A 23,805-nucleotide genomic window follows, 5' to 3' on the forward strand; every position below is an offset into this window, starting at 1 on the left:
AAGAGACGTTCACCAAAGGTCATCTTCGTTCGAAGTGAAGAAAAAGAAATAGATAACCTTAGAATGTATGACACTCATTATAGCATTTACGCAACGTTTCGAACCTACATGGTTCATTCTCAAGTGATAAGATAATACAAGGCGTGTTAGATTTATATCAGTAAGGGGTCAGGTGAAGACAAGTAAATCTATAGTATAGATCTATAGTATAGATCTTGTCCCATTTGTATAGATTCTATACAAATGGGACAAGAATAAAGGAAAAGGTAAGGCGTAAAAGAAAATAGGGGACGAAGCACATACAAAGATAAATAATGTGTAGTAGACGAAGCATGTTGAGCAGTGTCTTCTATGTTGGCATCTTCATGTTCCAGTCTTGTTCTTACTCTCATGGTGGGTAGAGTGAATAGTTCCATATTTTGAGTATTCATGGTAGGTTGTGCTAATTTTTATGTGGATTGTTTCAAGAATTAGTAATCTTCTTACGTCTTGGGTTTTCTCTATTATACAAGTGTTTTTATTCAACATTTCTTTTGTTAGGGTGATGTCATGGGCTTGTCTCACGTGATTTTTGGCGGCACCTGATAGAAGATGACAGGTTAAACGCCTCGTTAGCTTGGTCGACGTCATAATGATGTACGACGTATGTAACTAGGTGCCTAGTGATGTCTGTGGTCACTAGCCTGGTGGTGTGTGTGTGGTCACTGGCCTGGTGACCATAGAGAGAGACGAGCGGGGAAAGTGCAAGTATTTTAAGACAGCTTCAAGTTGAAGCTGAGACTAAATTATATTGGTCGACCTGAAGATCAGAGGTCAAGAATGGTGAGGTCAACAGCATTTAAAGATGCACCGTCGCCGGAGTGTACAGTGGCCACCTTAGTGGTGGTGTAGTGTACAGTGGCCACCTTAGTGGTGTGAGTAGTGTACAGTGGCCACCTTAGTGGTGTGAGTAGTGTACAGTGGCCACCTTAGTGGTGGTGTAGTGTACAGTGGCCACCATAGTGGTGTGAGTAGTGTACAGTGACCACCTTAGTGGTGGTGTGAGTAGTGTACAGTGGCCACCATAGTGGTGGTGTGAGTAGTGTACAGTGGCCACCATAGTGGTGGTGTGAGTAGTGTACAGTGGCCACCATAGTGGTGGTGTGAGTAGTGTACAGTGGCCACCATAGTGTTGTTGTGGTAGTGAATAGTGTACAGGTGACCACCTGTACACTACAGGTGGTCTTTTACAGGACCTTCTACACGGTCCTGTAGAAGAAGGTGGACGATATACCGGATGCGCATGTAATATATTTTCAACAATCCTCGCTCGTACATACAGCAATGAAGCGCGTCAATGACTGGGCAAGTACAACTCAAACCGAACTTGCAAGCATATACCTTGCCATTGAATTTTTAAAAGAAAATGACAGTGGACTTGTATACCGACAAAGAGAATACTTTACAACGAATGTCTGATGGAAATCTCACTGACCTAACAAGTTACCAAAGACCAGAAAGTTGTAGCATTAAACATTGTGATAAATATCGTGACACATTATTCAAATATGGAACTAATAGAGCAAGAACTCGGCAATGTGATGTTATACTGGCCAGAATACGTCTGGAATATAGACGTATCTGGCAGCTCTCTCAAAGCCCAAATGTCGAATACACCCTGTGTCAACTTTGTGAAACAGAAAACATGCACTCCCTTGAACATTATATTGCATAATGTTCCATATTGAGTGACTTTCACCCTCCTGGGCTGAGGTATGCTGAACTCTGAAAATACTATCTGAATACTGAAACACTTGATGATATACTGGACTTGTAGCCAAGATTGACTATGTAATGAATGCATCAGTTATACAATGTGTGGCGCAGTGGTAAATCACTCGCCCCGCGCTTCATGAGCGATTTGTCTTTGGCTCGTGTTCTGGTCATGGAGGATTGACTAGGCGCCAATCTTTAACTGTACGCATCTGTTCTCCCAGCAGTGAATAGGTACCTGATTGTTAAACGATCTGGCGGTATTAATCCGGGGAAAATTAAGATTAAGGACCTGTCCGAAACGCTATGCGTGCTAGTGGCTTTACAAGAATGTAAGAACTCTTGTATATATAAATACAAATAAAAATAGGTGATGTAACCATGTGATGTGAGCTTTTAACAATTTTAATCACCTTCAGTGGTTAAGTGTTTAATAAAACACTAGTTTCTATAGCAACTATCTTTCCTTGTCAAAGAATGAGAAAGATAACTATGTATGTATGAATGCACCTAGTTGTATTTACCTAGTTGTGCTTACGGGGGTTGAGCTCTGCTCTTTCGGCCCACCTCTCAACTGTCAATCAATCAACTGTTACTAACTAATTAGTCTCCCCCCCCCACACACACAGGAAACAGTCCGTAACAGCTGTGCAACTCCCAGGTACTTATTTACTGTTAAATAAGTACCCTGATGCCCCTGTTAGGTAACAGGGGCATCAGAGTGAAAGAAAATCTACCCATGTTGTTTCTGCCATCACCGGGGATCGAACCCGGACCCTAGGATTACGAGTCCAGAGCGCTGGCCACTCAGCTAGCAGGATCCTAGGTATATATGTATGTATTTGTATATAGGATACGTATAAGCTGGTCAGAATTGCATTTCACCTTGGTAAACGCACATTAATGAGAGTGTAAAACACACCTCGAATACTGTTATGTCGGACAGATGTAAATATGTCTTTTTTATGTCTGTAGGTTAGATTAGTATTTTAAAGGCACTACAATTACCTTCTGTGGTTGATTGTTTAATAAATTCCTGAACTATATGTTTAACAGATCTCTCACCCTGTCCATGGAGGACAGAAGAAATATATATATGCTGGTTAGCACTGTAAATGTGTGGCCATGTCTGTGGTAGAAAAAAGCAATATTAAACACATGTACAACACCTGTAGACCTACTGTGAACACAAGCAGTACTGCACACATGTACAACACCTGTAGACACTGTGAACACAAGCAGTACTGCACACATGTACAACACCTGTAGACACTGTGAACACAAGCAATACTGCACACATGTACAACACCTGTAGACACTGTGAACACAAGCAGTACTGTACACATGTACAACACCTGTAGACCTACTGTGAACACAAGCAGTACTGCACACATGTACAACACCTGTAGACACTGTGAACACAAGCAATACTGTACACATCTACAACACCTGTAGACACACTGTGAACTGTCACAGGTGTTGCCGCAGGCGTCAAACACACGCACCTGGCTGTCTCCTCCCCCCCCCCATCACCCACCATAACTGAATTACTGTAAGCAATTTAAAGTTTAACTTATGCCTGAAACGCTTTGTTTGTTTGTTTGTTGACTATATTCAATATACATGATAAATACTATCATTATTATTATTAAAATAGCAACCTCACAAATGAGTCAAAGTTCTCATAATGAGGAGATCCACTGAGCATAGTCTTGGAGACATGAGGACCTCTTAAACGAGTTCTTAGACATGTTCTTGAAAGGAGTGCCGGAACAACCAGGCTGTAGTTATCAAGTTACCAAGTTATCACAAGTCGAGCCTGGCCTCAGGCCTAGCTCATGGAGTAGAAGAACTCTCGAGACCCTCTCCAGATAAAAAAAAGGAACAAGATAAGAACGCGTGTCTTACACACTTCATGAAGACTAAGAGATACTCCGCTATACCTTACAAGGTAATCACACATAACCCATATTATTCCTAATGATATTCAAAGCAAAAACAATCATCCTTGTGACGAAGATAGTGTTCCAATTAGCCAGAGGACATTCAGTCATTCTACCACCACTAATATCTTCCCGTTTTTTTAAATTATATTTGTCCATTAATCGTATTTCCGCCACTAGACCTACGTAACATAAAATTCGACAGGAGACTGAATGCCGTGCCTGACTGCAGAAGCCCCGTAGACAGGCACAATCTCACAGACGGCACAATTAGAGAGCCCTTCTCGTTAAGTACTGTCCAAAGCCATTACTACCAGAGCCATTCACAGCGAGGCACACTGACTCCACACACGACGCGATCGACCGAGACGCAGCGCCCAGGGAACAATGCCAGGCATAAGGAGCACATACGGAGCCACTGCTGCATATACAACACTATTATACAACCAACACATCTTTTCACTCTTTTCCCAAACGTTTGATTGTTAGAAAATTATGAATTTGTTGGCACTGAGAATTCCACTGTAGCGTCCCAGGAGTATTTCCCGTTCCTGCTCAGACGTCGTGTTCCCTGGCCCCGGTGGAGGGTGTCCAGCGAAGGTCCTGGTGGAGGGTGTCCAGTGAAGGCCCTGGTGGAGGGTGTCCAGCGAAGGTCCTGGTGGAGGGTGTCCAGTGAAGGCCCTGGTGGAGGGTGTCCAGTGAAGGCCCCGGTGGAGGGTGTCCAGTGAAGGTCCTGGTGGAGGGTGTCCAGTGAAGGTCCTGGTGGAGGGTGTCCAGTGAAGGCCCAGGTGGAGGGTGTCCAGTGAAGGTCCTGGTGGAGGGTGTCCAGTGAAGGCCCAGGTGGAGGGTGTCCAGTGAAGGCCCTGGTGGAGGGTGTCCAGTGAAGGCCCAGGTGGAGGGTGTCCAGTGAAGGTCCTGGTGGAGGGTGTCCAGTGAAGGCCTAGGTGGAGGGTGTCCAGTGAAGGTCCTGGTGGAGGGTGTCCAGTGAAGGTCCTGGTGGAGGGTGTCCAGTGAAGGTCCTGGTGGAGGGTGTCCAGTGAAGGCCCTGGTGGAGGGTGTCCAGTGAAGGCCCTGGTGGAGGGTGTCCAGTGAAGGCCCTGGTGGAGGGTGTCCAGTGAAGGCCCCGGTGGGGGGTGTCCAGTGAAGGTCCTGGTGGAGGATGTCCAGTGAAGGTCCTGGTGGAGGGTGTCCAGTGAAGGCCCTGGTGGAGGGTGTCCAGTGAAGGCCCTGGTGGAGGGTGTCCAGTGAAGGCCCTGGTGGAGGGTGTCCAGTGAAGGCCCCGGTGGAGGGTGTCCAGTGAAGGCCCCGGTGGAGGGTGTCCAGTGAAGGCCCCGGTGGAGGGTGTCCAGTGAAGGCCCCGGTGGAGGGTGTCCAGTGAAGGTCCTGGTGGAGGGTGTCCAGTGAAGGCCCCGGTGGAGGGTGTCCAGTGAAGGCCCTGGTGGAGGGTGTCCAGTGAAGGCCCTGGTGGAGGGTGTCCAGTGAAGGTCCTGGTGGAGGGTGTCCAGTGAAGGCCCTGGTGGAGGGTGTCCAGTGAAGGCCCAGGTGGAGGGTGTCCAGTGAAGGTCCTGGTGGAGGGTGTCCAGTGAAGGCCCTGGTGGAGGGTGTCCAGTGAAGGTCCTGGTGGAGGGTGTCCAGTGAAGGTCCTGGAGGTGGAGGGTGTCCAGTGAAGGCCCCGGTGGAGGGTGTCCAGTGAAGGCCCCGGTGGAGGGTGTCCAGTGAAGGCCCCGGTGGAGGGTGTCCAGTGAAGGTCCTGGAGGTGGAGGGTGTCCAGTGAAGGCCCCGGTGGAGGGTGTCCAGTGAAGGCCCTGGTGGAGGGTGTCCAGTGAAGGTCCAGGTGGAGGGTGTCCAGTGAAGGTCCTGGAGGTGGAGGGTGTCCAGTGAAGGCCCTGGTGGAGGGTGTCCAGTGAAGGTCCTGGAGGTGGAGGGTGTCCAGTGAAGGCCCCGGTGGAGGGTGTCCAGTGAAGGCCCCGGTGGAGGGTGTCCAGTGAAGGCCCTGGTGGAGGGTGTCCAGTGAAGGTCCAGGTGGAGGGTGTCCAGTGAAGGCCCTGGTGGAGGGTGTCCAGTGAAGGTCCAGGTGGAGGGTGTCCAGTGAAGGTCCTGGTGGAGGGTGTCCAGTGAAGGTCCTGGAGGTGGAGGGTGTCCAGTGAAGGTCCTGGAGGTGGAGGGTGTCCAGTGAAGGCCCTGGTGGAGGGTGTCCAGTGAAGGCCCCGGTGGAGGGTGTCCAGTGAAGGCCCCGGTGGAGGGTGTCCAGTGAAGGTCCTGGAGGTGGAGGGTGTCCAGTGAAGGCCCTGGTGGAGGGTGTCCAGTGAAGGTCCTGGAGGTGGAGGGTGTCCAGTGAAGGCCCTGGTGGAGGGTGTCCAGTGAAGGCCCTGGTGGAGGGTGTCCAGTGAAGGCCCTGGTGGAGGGTGTCCAGTGAAGGCCCTGGTGGAGGGTGTCCAGTGAAGGCCCAGGTGGAAGGAAGCAGTGAAGGCCCTGGTGGAGGGTGTCCAGTGAAGGTCCTGGAGGTGGAGGGTGTCCAGTGAAGGCCCTGGTGGAGGGTGTCCAGTGAAGGCCCAGGTGGAAGGAAGCAGTGAAGGCCCTGGTGGAGGGTGTCCAGTGAAGGCCCAGGTGGAAGGAAGCAGTGAAGGCCCTGGTGGAGGGTGTCCAGTGAAGGCCCAGGTGGAAGGAAGCAGTGAAGGCCCTGGTGGAGGGTGTCCAGTGAAGGCCCAGGTGGAAGGAAGCAGTGAAGGCCCTGGTGGAGGGTGTCCAGTGAAGGCCCTGGTGGAAGGAAGCAGTGAAGGCCCAGGTGGAAGGAAGCAGTGAAGGCCCTGGTGGAAGGAAGCAGTGAAGGCCCTGGTGGAAGGAAGCAGTGAAGGCCCTGTAGAGAGCCTTCACTGAAAATGAGTGGCCACATTCTCTACGAGAATGTCTAATCCGGAAACACAAAATACAAACACAAACGCTCCCAATTCAGAAGGAAGGACGTTTATGACTCCATAATGGCCGGAAGTCAGCGAACAAGACGCCGCGCTGTAACAGAGGTGGGCGGTTACGGGCTCCAGGACCCGCACAATAACTGCCTACCTTGAGGTGCTTCCGGGGCTTAGTGTCCCCGCGGCCCGGTCGTCGACCAGGCCTCCTGGTTGCTGGACTGATCAACCAGGCGGTTAGACGCGGCTGCTCGCAGCCTGACGTATGAGTCTGCAGGATGAACACATACCCGAAGCGGGAACCGTGCAAACCACAATTGGTGTCCACCCCCTAAAGCAACAGAAGAGCTGCTCCCGTCCAAACACTAAGAATAATACAACTCACCCACCTTATACAAGCTACACACTATGACAAGGTACTCATCAATAGCCAAGCGAACAGAGGAAGGAGACAAATATAAGTGTTCAACTTCACAATATATCAGGTCAGCCGAGCTGTTTAAGCCCATAATAGCAACTGCAGTCAGGAGAGAAATATCACTCAAAAACCAGGAGAATTTCCTGGAAACTTTTCTGCAATAGAAAACCAAAAGATAAAAGTGGCAATGTTTATCAGGACGTGCTACCAGCCACCAAGACGCCGGAGGACGTGCTACCAGCCACCAAGACGCCGGAGGACGTGCTACCAGCCACCAAGACGCCGGAGGACGTGCTACCAGCCACCAAGACGCCGGAGGACGTGCTACCAGCCACCAAGACGCCGGAGGACGTGCTACCAGCCACCAAGACGCCGGAGGACGTGCTACCAGCCACCAAGACGCCGGAGGACGTGCTACCAGCCACCAAGACGCCGGAAGACGTGCTACCAGCCACCAAGACGCCGAAGGACGTGCTACCAGCCACCAAGACGCCGGAGGACGTGCTACCAGCCACCAAGACGCCGGAAGACGTGCTACCAGCCACCAAGACGCCGAAGGACGTGCTACCAGCCACCAAGACGCCGGAAGACGTGCTACCAGCCACCAAGACGCCGAAGGACGTGCTACCAGCCACCAAGACGCCGGAGGACGTGCTACCAGCCACCAAGACGCCGAAGGACGTGCTACCAGCCACCAAGACGCCGGAGGACGTGCTACCAGCCACCAAGACGCCGGAGGACGTGCTACCAGCCACCAAGACGCCGAAGGACGTGCTACCAGCCACCAAGACGCCGGAGGACGTGCTACCAGCCACCAAGACGCCGAAGGACGTGCTACCAGCCACCAAGACGCCGAAGGACGTGCTACCAGCCACCAAGACGCCGGAAGACGTGCTACCAGCCACCAAGACGCCGGAGGACGTGCTACCAGCCACCAAGACGCCGGAGGACGTGCTACCAGCCACCAAGACGGAGGAGGACGTGATACCAGCCACCAAGACGCCGGAGGACGTGCTACCAGCCACCAAGACGCCGAAGGACGTGCTACCAGCCACCAAGACGCCGGAGGACGTGCTACCAGCCACCAAGACGCCGAAGGACGTGCTACCAGCCACCAAGACGCCGAAGGACGTGCTACCAGCCACCAAGACGCCGGAAGACGTGCTACCAGCCACCAAGACGCCGGAGGACGTGCTACCAGCCACCAAGACGCCGGAGGACGTGCTACCAGCCACCAAGACGGAGGAGGACGTGCTACCAGCCACCAAGACGCCGGAGGACGTGCTACCAGCCACCAAGACACCGGAGGACGTGCTACCAGCCACCAAGACACCGGAGGACGTGCTACCAGCCACCAAGACGCCGCCCTTACCTACCCCTCGCTCACATCTTGGAACTCATCAGGTAGAACAAACCTGCCTCTTTCCTGGGAGACTTCACAACCAAACACAGAGCCCTAGGTCATGAGAAACATAAGGGAATAGTGAAGGTTATATACACAATATATTAAATCAAAATATAAACAACCTGGGTCCCGACTTGCCAGCCCACATTACACAGGACCAAAATGGAAAAGCGAACAAATTATTGGCAAACGACAACTTTCTAGACGTCAGCATTGAATGGGGTTCGGTAAGGGGGTCCAGAAACCACCCACCAATAATACTGTCTTTATCAAGGAACCCAATACAGAAACCTTCACTTCCAAGATTGCAATACACATCACACTTGACTGCGAGGCATTTCAAAGCAGACAAAAGGTAAGAACATAAGAATAACGCCCTGTAGAAGGTTTATTGGCCCATACGAGGCCGCTCTTATTTATATTCAACCAAACTCATTCGTGTGTGTGTGTGTGTGTATATATATATATATATATATATATATATATATATATATATATATATATATATATATTAGTATATTTTGGTAGCAGTCTTTCCTGTAGACATATATTATTAAATATGACCGAAAAAGTAAGATTAATAATTCTAATACGAATTTTCTCAATCTTTCGTACATTTCTTTTCACTGCTGGTGGTAATTCAAAAATCAATTCTCCAAAATTCATTTTTATTTCTAGTCTGACGCGACACTTGAGCGCGTTTCATAAAACTTATTACATTTTCAAAGACTTTAGTTAACACATACACAACTGAATAGAACTTACACATCTCCGATTTGTTTATATCTACATTTGAGTGAGGTGGATGGGGTGAGGTGGTATTAATAGGGTATTAAATTCATCAACACAAGACAGAACACGAAACAATGGGTATTGAATGGAAGTGATTGTAGAAAGCCTATTGGTCCATATTTCTTGATGCTTCTATATTGGAGCGGAGTCTTGAGGTGGGTAGACCAACTATATTCTATATAGTTGGTCTATAGCACAACTATATTCTACCCACCTCAAGACTCCGCTCCAATATAGAAACATCAAGAAATATGGACCAATAGGCTTTCTACAATCACTTCCATTCAATACCCATTGTTTCGTGTTCTTTTTGTGTTGATGAATTTAATACCCTATTAATACCACCTCACCCCATCCACCTCACTCAAATGTAGATATAAACAAATCGGAGATGTGTAAGTTCTATTCAGTTGTGTATGTGTTAACTAAAGTCTTTGAAAATGTAATAAGTTTTATGAAACGCGCTCAAGTGTCGCGTCAGACTAGAAATAAAAATGAATTTTGGAGAATTGATTTTTGAATTACCACCAGCAGTGAAAAGAAATGTACGAAAGATTGAGAAAATTCGTATTAGAATTATTAATCTTACTTTTTCGGTCATATTTAATAATATATATATATATATATATATATATATATATATATATATATATATATATATATATATATATATATATATATATAACTGAAAACTCACACCCCAGAAGTGACTCGAACCCATACTCCCAGAAGCAACGCAACTGGTATGTACAACTGGTATGTACCATCAGTAGAAAATCAGTTGCATATTGTCCAGGGGACCATTCTGGCTTGTTCGCATATATATATATATATATATATATATATATATATATATATATATATATATATATATATATATATATATATATATATGTCGTACCTAGTAGCCAGAACGCACTCTCAGCCTATGCAAGGCCCGATTTGCCTAATAAGCCAAGTTTTCATGAATTTATATATTTTTCATTTTTTTCCTTATGAAATGATAAAACTATCCATTTCATTGTGTATGAGTTATTTTTTTTTAATTTGAGTTAATACTAATGTAGATATATGACCGAACCTAACCAACAGTACCTAACCTAACCTATCTTAACTTAACCTAAACTAACACAACAAAGTCAATTATTTATGGTCTTAATATAATATAATAATAATTATTCAAATAAACCAATTGGAAACAATTTATTGTAAATAAAGAAAATCACTCGGCCTATTAGGCAAATTGGGCCTTGCATCGTAGGCCGAGAAGTGCGTTTTGGGTACTAGGTACATTATATATATATATATATATATATATATATATATATATATATATATATATATATATATATATATATATATATATATTGTACCTAGTACCCATATATATATATAGACCACGGAGGAGTGGACTCCTTCTGAAGATATATTATTATACGAAAGTACTTAAGGAAATTCCTGTTTTAATTCTTCCTCCGTGGTCTGACACTGTCACGTGTTTATTTTTCGTGATTTAGACACTGTATATATATATTTTGGTAGCAGTCTTTCTTGTTAACATATGTTGTTGAATATGACCGAAAGGGTAAGATTAGTAATTCTAACACGAATCTTCTCAATATTTCTTACGTTTTTCTTCACTGTCGAGGGTAATTGAAAAATTAATTCTCCAAAATTCATTCTTTATTTTTGGTCTAACGCCTGAACGCATTTCGTAATGCTTCTTACATTTTCAAAGACTATATACATCATACTTATACTAGTTTTAGGTGAGATGATATGGCACAAAAGTTTTGGGTGAGAACTCTGCCAGAACACGAATCAATGGGTATGAAAACATAAGAATGGAACTGCAGATGGCCTATTGGCCCATACTTTCTCTTGCTGCTTCTCTATTGGTTCAGGGTCTTGAAGTGGGTAGAATATAGTTGTGCATTAATTGCCTGTTGATTGCTGGTGTTGACGTTTTGATGTGTAGTGCCTCGCTGATGTCGAGTCTCCTGCTATCGCTGTATTTATCGATGATTTCTGTGTTGCTTGTTAACATTTCTCTGGTGACGGTCTGGTCACTTTGCTCCTCACCTCTCTCTAGCCTATTTATTGCCTGCATCTACTTCCTCTTCACAATCGACTTGAGAATGGTCCAGGACGGACCGAAACGTCGTCGTCCCTTCACCTTCTAGTGTGTGGTCTGGTCAACTTACTTCAGCCACGTTATTGTGACTCATCGCCTGCAGATACTTCCATTCTCATGTACGCACCTCACCCAAACTAATAAAAAGCGAGGGTTATGTCAAATGTTCGCGCGCTTTTGTGCCAGGTAAGTCCACTACGGACTCACCATAGCCCGAGCTACTTGCCCTGCTCCTGTGCCAAGTAAGTTACGGGCTCACCATAGCCCGTGCTACTTGGAACTTGTTGCGAGTAGCTGAATCTATAACAACAGTCAAATGTTGACATACCCCTCGTTTTTTATTAGTTTGGGTAACCTTATTAGCGAGGGTTATGTCAAATGTTTACGGGTTCACCATAGCCCGTGCTACTTGGAACTTGTTCCGAGTAGCTGAATCTATTACAACAACATACGTCAAATATTTCATACACAGTGTATCATAAAGTAGTTCATAAGTGTAAAGTAGTTAATAAGTGTAGTGTTAAGTGTAAAGAAGTCTTTGAGAATGTAAGAAGCCCTTACGAAACGCTTCTAGGCGCCAGACTATTAATAAAAAAAATGAATTTTGGAGAACTGATATTTTCATTACCACCGACAGTGAAGAAAAACATAAGAAATTTTGAAAAAATTCGTGTTTGAATTATTCTTACTTTTTCAGTCATATTCAACAACATATATTTACAAGACTGCTACCAAAATATACTAATGTGTATATATATATATATATATATATATATATATATATATATATACACGTGATTAATTAAAAATGTGAATGTCAGACCACAGAGGAAGAACTGAAAAAGGAATTTCCTTAAGTACTTTCGTATATTAATACATCTTCCAATATTATATATAATATATATTCTATATATTATATTATATATAATATTGGAAGATGTATTAATATTGGAAGTATATAATATATACTTCCAATATTATAATACATCTTCCAATATTATAGTACATTAAGATGTATTAATATACGAAAGTACTTAAGGAAATTCCTGTTTCACTTTAAAACATAGTTTCCATTTATAAACAAATTTATTCATGTTTCACTGAATATGGCTGCATATTCTGTATTGATTATTTTCTTGTTTAAGGCTTCTATCCCTCTGACGAGTGTTCTAGCATCTTGGTGTAATTGGAAGAGACGTTCACCAAAGGTCATCTTCGTTCCAGGTGAAGAAAATGAAATAAATAACCTTAGAATGTATGACACTCATTATAGCATTTACGCAACGTTTCGAACCTACATGGTTCATTCTCAAGTGATAAGATAATACAAGGCGTGTTAGATTTATATCAGTAAGGGGTCAGGTGAAGACAAGTAAATCTATAGTATAGATCTATAGTATAGATCTATAGTATAGATCTATAGTATAGATCTTGTCCCATTTGTATAGATTCTATACAAATGGGACAAGAATAAAGGAAAAGGTAAGGCGTAAAAGAAAATAGGGGACGAAGCACATACAAAGATAAATAATGTGTAGTAGACGAAGCATGTTGAGCAGTGTCTTCTATGTTGGCATCTTCATGTTCCAGTCTTGTTCTTACTCTCATGGTGGGTAGAGTGAATACTTCCATATTTTGAGTATTCATGGTAGGTTGTTCTACTTTTGTGTGTTCTACTTACATATACTTCTTGAAGCAATCCACATAAAACTAGAACAACCTATCATAAATACCCAAATTACGGAACTATTTACAATAGTTTACTCTATTTACTCTAGAATCCAGAGTCAAGAAACATTGAGAATGTTCGGAAGTATAATATATATATATATATATATATATATATATATATATATATATATATATATATATATATATATATATATATATATATATATATATATATTAGTGATGAAACACTATACATGAAGGACGCCATGGGAGGAATAAATTATATGAAGACAGAACAAGGATTTTATGACATACTGGGAACAGATATTCAGAACAAACTGAGAACAAAACGTGAACTTGCGTTTTGTTCAAGTTCAGAAAGTGAGATAAGAACACGAGTGAAAAACACAGCCCCTCACCTTAATAACAAATATGAACTAACGGAATCAAGTACCACTTAAAGGTTTTAAGAAACCACCAAAAGTATTAACAAACTAAACGGATTTAGACAAATCTTCCAATGTACCTGGGTGAGGTTCTACCCCACCAAGCCCGTCCCAGGGCCAGGATTGCCTTGTGAGAGTTTGGTCTAAGCAGACTGTTGCTTGGCGCGGCCCGCAGGCCCACTAATATTAACAGTACCTATGGCAACAGCACTATTCCCCTTAAATCGTCACTGTCAGAATAATATACAAACCAGGAGACACGACAAATCAAACAACACACTATTGACTTATACCTCTACTGGGAACACTAGGAGTCTTATTGCTGACGTAAATATTCCCTCCATCAACACACACACACACATACACAGGCACCAGGAGTCTTATTACTGACATAAATATTCCCTCCATCAACACACACACACACACAGGCACCAGGAGTCTTATTACTGACATAAATATTCCCTCCATCAACACACACACACACAGGCACCAGGAGTCTTATGGCTGACAAAAATATTCCCTCCATCAACACACACACACAGGCACCAGGAGTCTTATTGCTGACGTAAATATTCCCTCCATCAACACACACACAGGCACCAGGAGTCTTATTACTGACATAAATATTCCCTCCATCAACACACACACACACAGGCACCAGGAGTCTTATGGCTGACATAAATATTCCCTCCATCAACACACACACACAGGCACCAGGAGTCTTATTACTGACATAAATATTCCCTCCATCAACACACACACACAGGCACCAGGAGTCTTATGACTGACGCAAAACATTACCAAATATCATGGAAGATACAAAAAAAATAAAAAATAAATTCGCAGCGACAAGTATACAACACAACGACGTCAGGAGGCGATTTCCGCCACCAATTTTGGAGATGTGGATCACATTTGGGAAGCCTTGTGGAGTAGTGGAGCGGCCTCTCAATACTGAGGGCAGTGTTGCCACTTCCTGGGTAACTGGGGTCTACGTGGAGTGGGTTCTTGAAGCTCCACTTGCCAAGCTCGGCCTGGGGCCAGGATGGACTGCTGTAGTTCACCAACAACAGCATACAGTAAGCAGGATGGTACAATAACGGTCGGGGCGCACCTAACACATACATCGACAGATGCTCGCGCGCACCTCCGCTTCCATTCTACTACAATAACTTCCCCTAATAAAAGAATTTGCAAACTTGAATGAGAAAGAAAGAGGCTTCCGTTGCTGAACAAAAACTATTAACCGCATTCTGAAAATTGTTGAACCAGAAGAGTGCGCGCGCACGGGGAGAAGGGAAGGGAAATGTCAGGAGAAAGCGCCAAGCCATTACGACTATATAGCACTTGGATGGGGTGAGGATTAGGGATGGGACGGGGGTAAGGAATGGTGCCCAACCACTTGGAAGATCGGGGATTGAACGACGACCTGCATGAAGCCAGACCGTCGCTCTACCGTCCAGCCCAAGTGGTTGAGGAAGGGGGAGAGAGGCGGGGAAAGAGAGAGGGGGGAGAGAGAGAGAGAAGGAGGGGAGAGAGTGAGAGAGAAGGAGAGAGAGAGAGGGGGGAGATTAAGGGAGAAAGAGAGAGAGGAAGAGATAAGAGAGACAGAGAAAGCGAGGGAGAGTGGAGGGCGGAGAGAGAGAGAGGAGGAGGAGAGAGAGAGGAGAGGGAGAAAGAGGAAGGGAGAGGGAGAGGAAGAGATAGAGAGACAGAGAAAGAGAGGGAGAGTGGAGGGCGGCGAGAGAGGGAGCGCGCCAGTATTGTCACTGCTTTCCATTACTGGAAAAAGTCTCGAATCATTAATCGTTCTGCAGATGATATCATTTTTGATCCTCATGGCCTATGTGATCAACAGAATGACTGCATAAAAACTCCTGCTGATCTATTGATAAATCTCTCAATTAAATGGTATTAGTCACTGGATGAGTTCAAGATCAGCCGTGTTGTTGCTCTAGACACAGCAGGAGCCTTTGATCGGGTCTGGCACTCTGGAGTAGTAGTGAAACTTCAAGCACTAGGCATCTCAGGCTCCATCTTAGAGTTAATAAAAAACTACCTTCAAAAACGGACTCTAAGAGTAGTCCTCAATGGAGCAAATTCCCAAAGCCATTCAATTGGTTCCAGCGTTCCATAGGGTACCGTGCTTGGCCCTCTGTTGTGGAATGTCTATTTCAACGATTTATTTCATCTCATTCCTGAAGCTCAAGCCTATGCCGATGACTGCACTCTAACCTTTACATACAGAAAGGAAGAAATGCCAACTGCTACAAGAATCATTAATCACAAACTTTCAGCGATGTCTACCTGGGGGTAGGAGATGGCAGGTCACATTTGCGGCTGAGAAGACACAAGCGATGATGATAACTAGACTGCACATTGCAAATCGGACAGGCTTGCAAATGGGTGGCAAAACCCTAGAGTTCACAGATGAAATCGACATTTTGGGAATGAAGTTCGATTCTTCAGCGACAATGAAAAGCCACGTGCTTAACCTAGCCCAAAAGGCAGCCAGGCAACTTGTAGCTCTACGGCGCATCTCACACCTTGACAGCAAGGGACTGCAAAACATTCTATGAAGCACATGTTCGCTCTCATCTAGAGTATGAACCCCTCTCCAGGATTGCCTGCCCTCCATAATTCATCAGACTTTTGGACAAACGGGAAGGCTCATCTCTAGTCTTGACAAGTCCGGTGGGAATGGTCTGAACCTGCAACCTGAGCCTGCAACACCGTAGTGACGTTGGTGGACTTTCCGTTATGTACAAGGCCAACATTCTCAAGGTTCCGCACCTGGCCCAACTCTGTGGACAACCAGTAGTTGACACCCTTAGCCCTAGGCTCTCAACCTTCAACAGTCTCATACTGGAACTGCCTTTCTTAAGAACATCACTCCATCATTCACTCCTAGGCTGACTCGCATCTGGAACTGGTTTGCTCAACTGGTTAATACAAGGAACATCAGGTCAACTCATCACATGAAGGCTCTGACACACAGTTGGCTACAGGCTCATCCTCTTCCTTATATAATAGTTACCTAATGTTGTTAACTTTAATCAAGCGTATTCCTAATTATGTATATAGCAGGCTCATGCAATAAGTCTCTAGGCGCAGGCTTCAGATGAGCTGAGGCAGGATGACAGCTCTTGCTGGCAGTTTCACCAGGTACGTCATTTGACAGCCTATGAACCCAAGTCCTAGTTTAAAACAAGGGGAGAAAGAGAGAGGCTGGGGGAGAGACACAGAACGGGGGAGAGAGAGAGAGAGAGAGGAGGGAGGGAGGGAGGGAGGGAGGGAGGGAGGGAGGGAGGGAGGGAGGGAGGGAGGGAGGGAGGGGGGGGGAGAGGGAGAGAGAGAGAGAGAGAGAGAGAGAGAGAGAGAGAGAGAGAGAGAGAGAGAGAGAGAGAGAGAGAGAGGGAGAGAGAGAGAGAGAGAGAGAGAGAGAGAGAGAGAGAGAGAGAGAGAGAGAGAGAGAGAGAGGGAGAGAGAGAGAGAGAGAGAGGGGGGGGGAGAAGGAAGAGAGAGAGGGGGAGAAGGAAGAGAGAGAGGGACAGGGAGAAGGTGGGGGGGGGGAGAGAAAGCTAGAGAGCAGCAGGAGCGAGAGAGAGCAAGGAAGAGAGCAGCAGGAGCGAGAGAGAGCAAGGTAGAGAGCAGCAGGAGCGAGAGAGAGCAAGGAAGAGAGCAGCAGGAGCGAGAGAGAGCAAGGTAGAGAGCAGCAGGAGCGAGAGAGAGCAAGGTAGAGAGCAGCAGGAGCGAGAGAGAGCAAGGAAGAGAGCAGCAGGAGCGAGAGAGAGCAAGGTAGAGAGCAGCAGGAGCGAGAGAGAGCAGCAGGAGCGAGAGAGAGCAAGGTAGAGAGCAGCAGGAGCGAGAGAGCAAGTTGCAGGCGAGGGGGGGGGGTGAGAGGGGAGGGAAGACACACAGTAACTTTAAGGTTAGGCACCACTCAACACTGCTCTTCACCCGCCTCAGTACAACACTCTAACCTAGCGCTCCTCACACTGCTCCTGCTGCTACTGCTCCCTCACACTGCTCCTGCTGCTCCCTCACACTGCTGCTGCTGCTGCTGCTGCTGCTGCTCCCTCACACTGCTGCTGCTGCTGCTCCCTCACACTGCTGCTGCTGCTGCTCCCTCACACTGCTGCTGCTGCTGCTGCTGCTCCCTCACACTGCTGCTGCTGCTGCTCCCTCACACTGCTGCTGCTGCTGCTCCCTCACACTGCTGCTGCTGCACCTGCTCCCTCACACTGCTCCTGCTGCTGCTGCTCCCTCACACTGCTGCTGCTGCTCCCTCACACTGCTCTTGCTGCTGCTGCTCCCTCACACTGCTCCTGCTGCTGCTGCTCCCTCACACTGCTGCTGCTGCTCCCTCACACTGCTGCTGCTGCACCTGCTCCCTCACACTGCTCCTGCTGCACCTGCTCCCTCACACTGCTCCTGCTGTTGCTGCTCCCTCACACTGCTCCTGCTGCTCCCTCACACTGCTGCTGCTGCTGCTGCTCCCTCACACTGCTGCTGCTGCTGCTCCCTCACACTGCTCCTGCTGCTGCTCCCTCACACTGCTGCTGCTGCTGCTCCCTCACACTGCTGCTGCTGCTGCTCCCTCACACTGCTCCTGCTGCTGCTCCCTCACACTGCTCCTGCTGCTGCTGCTGCTCCCTCACACTGCTGCTGCTGCTGCTCCCTCACACTGCTGCTGCTGCTACTGCTCCCTCACACTGCTCCTGCTGCTACTGCTCCCTCACACTGCTGCTGCTGCTGCTGCTCCCTCACACTGCTGCTGCTGCTGCTGCTGCTGCTGCTGCTGCTCCCTCACACTGCTCCTGCTGCTGCTCCCTCACTGCTCCTGCTGCTGCTCCATCACACTGCTCCTGCTGCTGCTGCTCCCTCACACTGCTGCTGCTGCTGCTGCTGCTCCCTCACACTGCTGCTGCTGCTGCTGCTCCCTCACACTGCTCCTGCTGCTGCTCCCTCACACTGCTGCTGCTGCTGCTGCTGCTCCCTCACACTGCTGCTGCTCCCTCACACTGCTCCTGCTGCTGCTGCTCCCTCACACTGCTGCTGCTGCTGCTGCTCCCTCACACTGCTGCTGCTGCTGCTCCCTCACACTGCTGCTGCTGCTCCCTCACACTGCTCCTGCTGCTGCTCCCTCACACTGCTGCTGCTGCTGCTCCCTCACACTGCTGCTGCTGCTGCTGCTCCCTCACACTGCTCCTGCTGCTGCTCCCTCACACTGCTCCTGCTGCTGCTGCTGCTCCCTCACACTGCTGCTGCTGCTGCTCCCTCACACTGCTGCTGCTGCTGCTCCCTCACACTGCTCCTGCTGCTGCTCCCTCACACTGCTCCTGCTGCTACTGCTCCTTCACACTGCTCCTGCTGCTGCTGCTCCCTCACACTGCTGCTGCTGCTGCTGCTCCCTCACACTGCTCCTGCTGCTGCTCCCTCACACTGCTCCTGCTGCTGCTGCTCCCTCACACTGCTCCTGCTGCTGCTGCTCCCTCGCACTGCTGCTGCTGCTCCCTCACACTGCTGCTGCTGCTGCTGCTCCTCCCTCACACTGCTGTTGCTGCTGCTGTTCCCTCACACTGCTCCTGCTGCTGCTGCTCCCTCACACTGCTCCTGCTGCTCCCTCACACTGCTGCTGCTGCTGCTCCCTCACACTGCTCCTGCTGCTCCCTCACACTGCTGCTGCTGCTGCTCCCTCACACTGCTCCTGCTGCTCCCTCACACTGCTGTTGCTGCTGCTCCCTCACACTGCTGCTGCTGCCCCCTCACACTGCTCCTGCTGCTGCTCCCTCACACTGCTCCTGCTGTTGCTCCCTCACACTGCTCCTGCTGCTGCTGCTCCCTCACACTGCTGCTGCTGCTGCTCCCTCACACTGCTCCTGCTGCTCCCTCACACTGCTCCTGCTGTTGCTCCCTCACACTGCTCCTGCTGCTGCTACTGCTCCCTCACACTGAGGGTCACCAGAGTCAAGGACCACATGTCTGAAGTCACGAGAGTCAAGGAGCACACGTCTGAAGTCAACAGAGTCAAGGAGCACACGTCTGAAGTCACCAGAGTCAAGGAATAGATATCTGAAGTCACCAGAGTCAAGGAGCACACGTCTGAAGTCAACAGAGTCAAGGAGCACACGTCTGAAGTCAACAGAGTCAAGGAGCACACGTCTGAAGTCACCAGAGTCCAGGAGCACACGTCTGAAGTCACCAGAGTCAAGGAGCACACGTCTGAAGTCACCAGAGTCCAGGAGCACACGTCTGAAGTCACCAGAGTCAAGGAGCACACGTCTGAAGTCACCAGAGTCAAGGAATAGATATCTGAAGTCACCAGAGTCAAGGAGCACACGTCTGAAGTCACCAGAGTCCAGGAGCACACGTCTGAAGTCACCAGAGTCCAGGAGCACACGTCTGAAGTCACCAGAGTCAAGGAATAGATATCTGAAGTCACCAGAGTCCAGGAGCACACGTCTGAAGTCACCAGAGTCAAGGAGCACACGTCTGAAGTCACCAGAGTCAAGGAGCACACGTCTGAAGTCACCAGAGTCAAGGAGCACACGTCTGAAGTCACCAGAGTCAAGGAGCACACGTCTGAAGTCACCAGAGTCAAGGAGCACACGTCTGAAGTCACCAGAATCAAGGAGCACACGTCTGAAGTCACCAGAATCAAGGAGCACACGTCTGAAGTCACCGGCAAGACTTCAGCACAAACTCCCATACTTAACCCACCAAAATAAGACCTGGGTTCTTTAGTATTGATCCCAACCAGTGTAGAGCGCCTGTCATATATCAACTCAGAAATATCTTAAACTTTACAGAGTTCTTGAGCACAACGGAGGTAAAGAAAACCGGAAACATTAGCTACAAGTGAATGTGTAAATGAACAACTGATTCACATGAAATTAGCTGGACTGACAGACGACGCCTGTAAGCCAGAAGGTGAAGGTGGCAACAATGTGACGTACCTCAACACCGCTCCAGTCATAGATAGACACGAGGAGTGAACACACCACACACACCCCCAGGAAGCAGCCCGTGACAGCTGACTAACTCCCAGGTACCTATTTACTGCCAGGTAACAGCCCATCAGGGTGAAAGAAATTCTGCCCATTGTTTCTCGTCGGCGCCCGGAATCGAACCCAGGACTTCAGGATCACGTGCCCAGCGTGCTGTCCGCTCGGCCGACCGGCTCCCGGTGTGTGTGTACTCACCTATTTGTGCTTGTGGGGGTTGAGATTTGGCTCATTGGTCCCGCCTCTCAACTGTCAATCAACTGGTGTACAGGTTCCTGAGCCTACTGTGTGTGTGTGTGTGTGTGTGTGTGTGTGTGTGTGTGTGTATGTGTGTGTGTACGCACACCACCAGCCCCCACCACTGCGTCACACCACTTACCTCCTTACTCAACACTCCAACACTGTCTTAGCGTTATGAATGTTTACGGTTTCTTACCATTGTCAACTAAACACATACACGGTCAAGATGGCGTCGGACCTCCCCAGAGTTAACCGCTGTCCATGTAGTGAAAAGTAATGTGGTTTTACATTATATTAAAAAGAAATTTTACATTAAAATATATAGTGTAATGTAAAATTACACTATAATTTAGGGTCACTACGGCTGTATGCTACATAGGGACACTATCAAGACGTTTATCAAGAGGATCGTCGAGGACACCAATGGTGGTAGCTTCTACAACCTGTAGGCTTAGTTCATTGAATCTTCCTACTTCTCATGTGCAAAAAAAATACATTATAATATCTATATGGCGCATCTGTCCCTCAAGCTTCAAACCATGCCATCTTGTATGTGAACCTGTGACTGAGTGTGTGAGTGTGAGTGTGTGTGTACTCATCTATTTGTACTTGCTGGGGTTGAGCTCTGGCTCTTTGGTCCCGCCTCTTACTGTCAATCAACTGATGATGATTTCTGAGCCTACTGGGTTCTATCATACCTTGAGGCTACCTTGAGGTGCTTCCGGGGCTTAGTGTCCCCGCGGCCCGGTCGTCGACCAGGCCTCCTGGTTGCTGGACTGATCAACCAGGCTGTTAGACGCGGATGCTCGCAGCCTGACGTATGAGTCACAGCCTGGTTGATCAGGTATCCTTTGGAGGTGCTTATCCAGTTCTCTCTTGAACACTGTGAGGGGTTTTCATATCTACATTTGAAACTGTGTATGGAGTCTGTCTCCACCACATCACAACCTAATGCATTCCGTCTGTTAACTACTCTGACACTGAACAAAATTCTTTCTAATGTCTCTGTAGCTCATTTGGGTACTAAGTTTCTACCTGTGTCCTCTTGTTCGTGTTCCACCCGTGCTAAAGAGTTTGTCTTTGTCCACCCTGTTAATTCACCATCTGTTACAATTATGAATTAACACCTGTTAATTCATAATTGTATTTTTGCCTATATCTGATATGAGAATAAGGAACAGTAGCGGTGCAAGGACTGTGCCTTGAGGTACAGAGCTTTTAACTGCGCTTGGACTCGATTTTATTTGATTGACTGTTACTCTTTGTGCTCTGTTCGACAGGAAATTGAGTATCCAGCATCCCACTTTACCAGTTATACCCAATGACCTCATTTTGTGTGCTATCACTCCATGGTCACACTTGTCGAATGCCATTGCAAAGTTTGTGTATACAACATCTGCATTCTGTTTTTCTTTTAATGCCTCAGTGATTTTGTCGTAATGGTCAAGCAGCTGTGAGAAGCATGATCTTCCTGCTCTAAAGCCATGTTGGCCTGGATTGTGGAGGTCATTGGTTTCCATGAATCTAGTAACCTGACTCCTGATCACTCTCTCAAGTACTTTTATTATGTGGGACGTTAGTGCAACTGGTCTATAATTCTTTGCTAATGCTATTCTCCCTCCCTTGTCGAGAGGGGCTATGTCTGCTGCTTTCAGCGCATCTGGCATCTCCCCGGTGTCAAAGGTCTTCCTCCACACTATACTGAGTGCTTGTGCTACCGGCACTTTTTGCATTTCTTTATAAATATTGAATTCCATGAGTTTGGACCCGGGGCCGAGTGCTTGGGCATATTGTCAATTTCTCTTTCAAAATCTGCTACGCTCGTGTTGATATCAGTTATATTTACAGGTGTTTGGATATCACGCATAAAGAAGTTATCCGGATCTTCGACTTTCATGCTGTGTATCGGACGCTAAACATGTCCTCATACTGCTTTTTTTAAGATTTTGCTAATTTCTTTGTCATCCTCTATGAACCTTCACTAATACGAATAGATCCAATACTGGCAGTGGTTTTTGCTTTTGAACGATTCCTTACACAAGTTTCTAAAGGCAGTTCTTATGTTGGCCAACCTAGCAAATGCCGATGATATTCTTTTGATGTAGACGTCTGGGGACAGGTTCGGTGTGATATCAACCCCCAGATCTTTCTCTCTATTTTACTCTTGCAGGATTTCACCTCCCAGATGGTACCTTGTGTTCAGCCTTCTGCTCTCCTCGCCTAATTTCATTACTTCACACTTTCTGGAGTTGAACTTTAGTACCCAGTGTCTAGACCATTCCTCCAGTTTGTCCAGGTCATCATGTAGTCTATCTTTATCTGTCTTGATTCTTCTCAGAATTTTTTGCATCAGCAAACATTGAGAGGAATGAGTCTATTCCCTCTGTAAGATCGTTTATATATATTAGAAACAGGATGGGTCCAAGGAAAGAGCCCTATGGGACTCCACTGGTGACATCTCGCCACTCTGATGTCTGTTTCCCGTTGCTTAGATACTCCCCTATCCACTGGAGCACCTAACCTTTTACGCCTGCCTGTTGCTGCAACTTTTTTAACAGCCTTTTATGGGGTACTGTGTCAAAGGATTTCTGACAGTCCAAGAAAATACAGTCTGCCCACCCTTCTCTTTCTTGCCTAATTTGTGTTGCTTGGTCATAGAATTCTATTAAACCTGTGAGGCACGATTTACCATCTCTGAACCCATGCTGGTGGTGTGTTGCAAAGCTATTTCCCTCCAGATGCTCTACGAGCCTTTTCCTCACGATCTTCTCCATCACCTTGCATGGTATACAAGTTAGGGAAACTGGCCTGTAGTTCAGTGCCTTTTGCCTGTCATCCTTTTTGCATATTGGGACTACATTAGCTGTCTTCCAGCTTTCCGGTAAGTCTCCTGTTTCCAGTGATCTGTTGTACACCATAGAGAGTGGCACACTTAAGTGTTTCTGCACCTTCTTTTAGTATACATGGTGAGATTCTGTCAGGCCCAACAGCCTTTGTGACATTCAGCTCCAACAGATTCCTTTTGACCTCATCAATGATGAGGTCAAATTCCCCCAAGGTTACTTGGTTTGCCTCCTCATTTAGTGCA

At 47.2% G+C, this 23,805-nt stretch overlaps 3 protein-coding genes across 6 annotated transcripts in view; 1 reads left to right on the plus strand and 2 right to left on the minus strand.

Moving 5' to 3' along the window:
• Positions 1–23,805, minus strand: part of LOC123771567 (Dihydrouridine synthase 1) — a 171,918-nt gene that overhangs the window by 85,532 nt on the left and 62,581 nt on the right. The gene's annotated exons all lie outside the window — the stretch shown is intronic.
• LOC138364689 (mucin-4-like) lies at positions 4,636–6,588 on the minus strand. The gene has a single exon (XM_069324669.1). It carries the CDS (start codon positions 6,586–6,588, stop codon positions 4,636–4,638), a length of 1,953 nt encoding a protein of 650 aa, XP_069180770.1.
• Positions 6,674–8,489, plus strand: LOC123769954 (proteoglycan 4-like). The gene is made up of 2 exons (XM_069324670.1): positions 6,674–6,715; positions 7,221–8,489. The coding sequence occupies exons 1-2, from the start codon at positions 6,674–6,676 to the stop codon at positions 8,487–8,489; spliced, it is 1,311 nt and encodes a 436-aa protein (XP_069180771.1).

The sequence above is a fragment of the Procambarus clarkii genome, chromosome 14, assembly GCF_040958095.1.
Source record: "Procambarus clarkii isolate CNS0578487 chromosome 14, FALCON_Pclarkii_2.0, whole genome shotgun sequence".
NCBI classification, from domain to species: domain Eukaryota; kingdom Metazoa; phylum Arthropoda; class Malacostraca; order Decapoda; family Cambaridae; genus Procambarus; species Procambarus clarkii.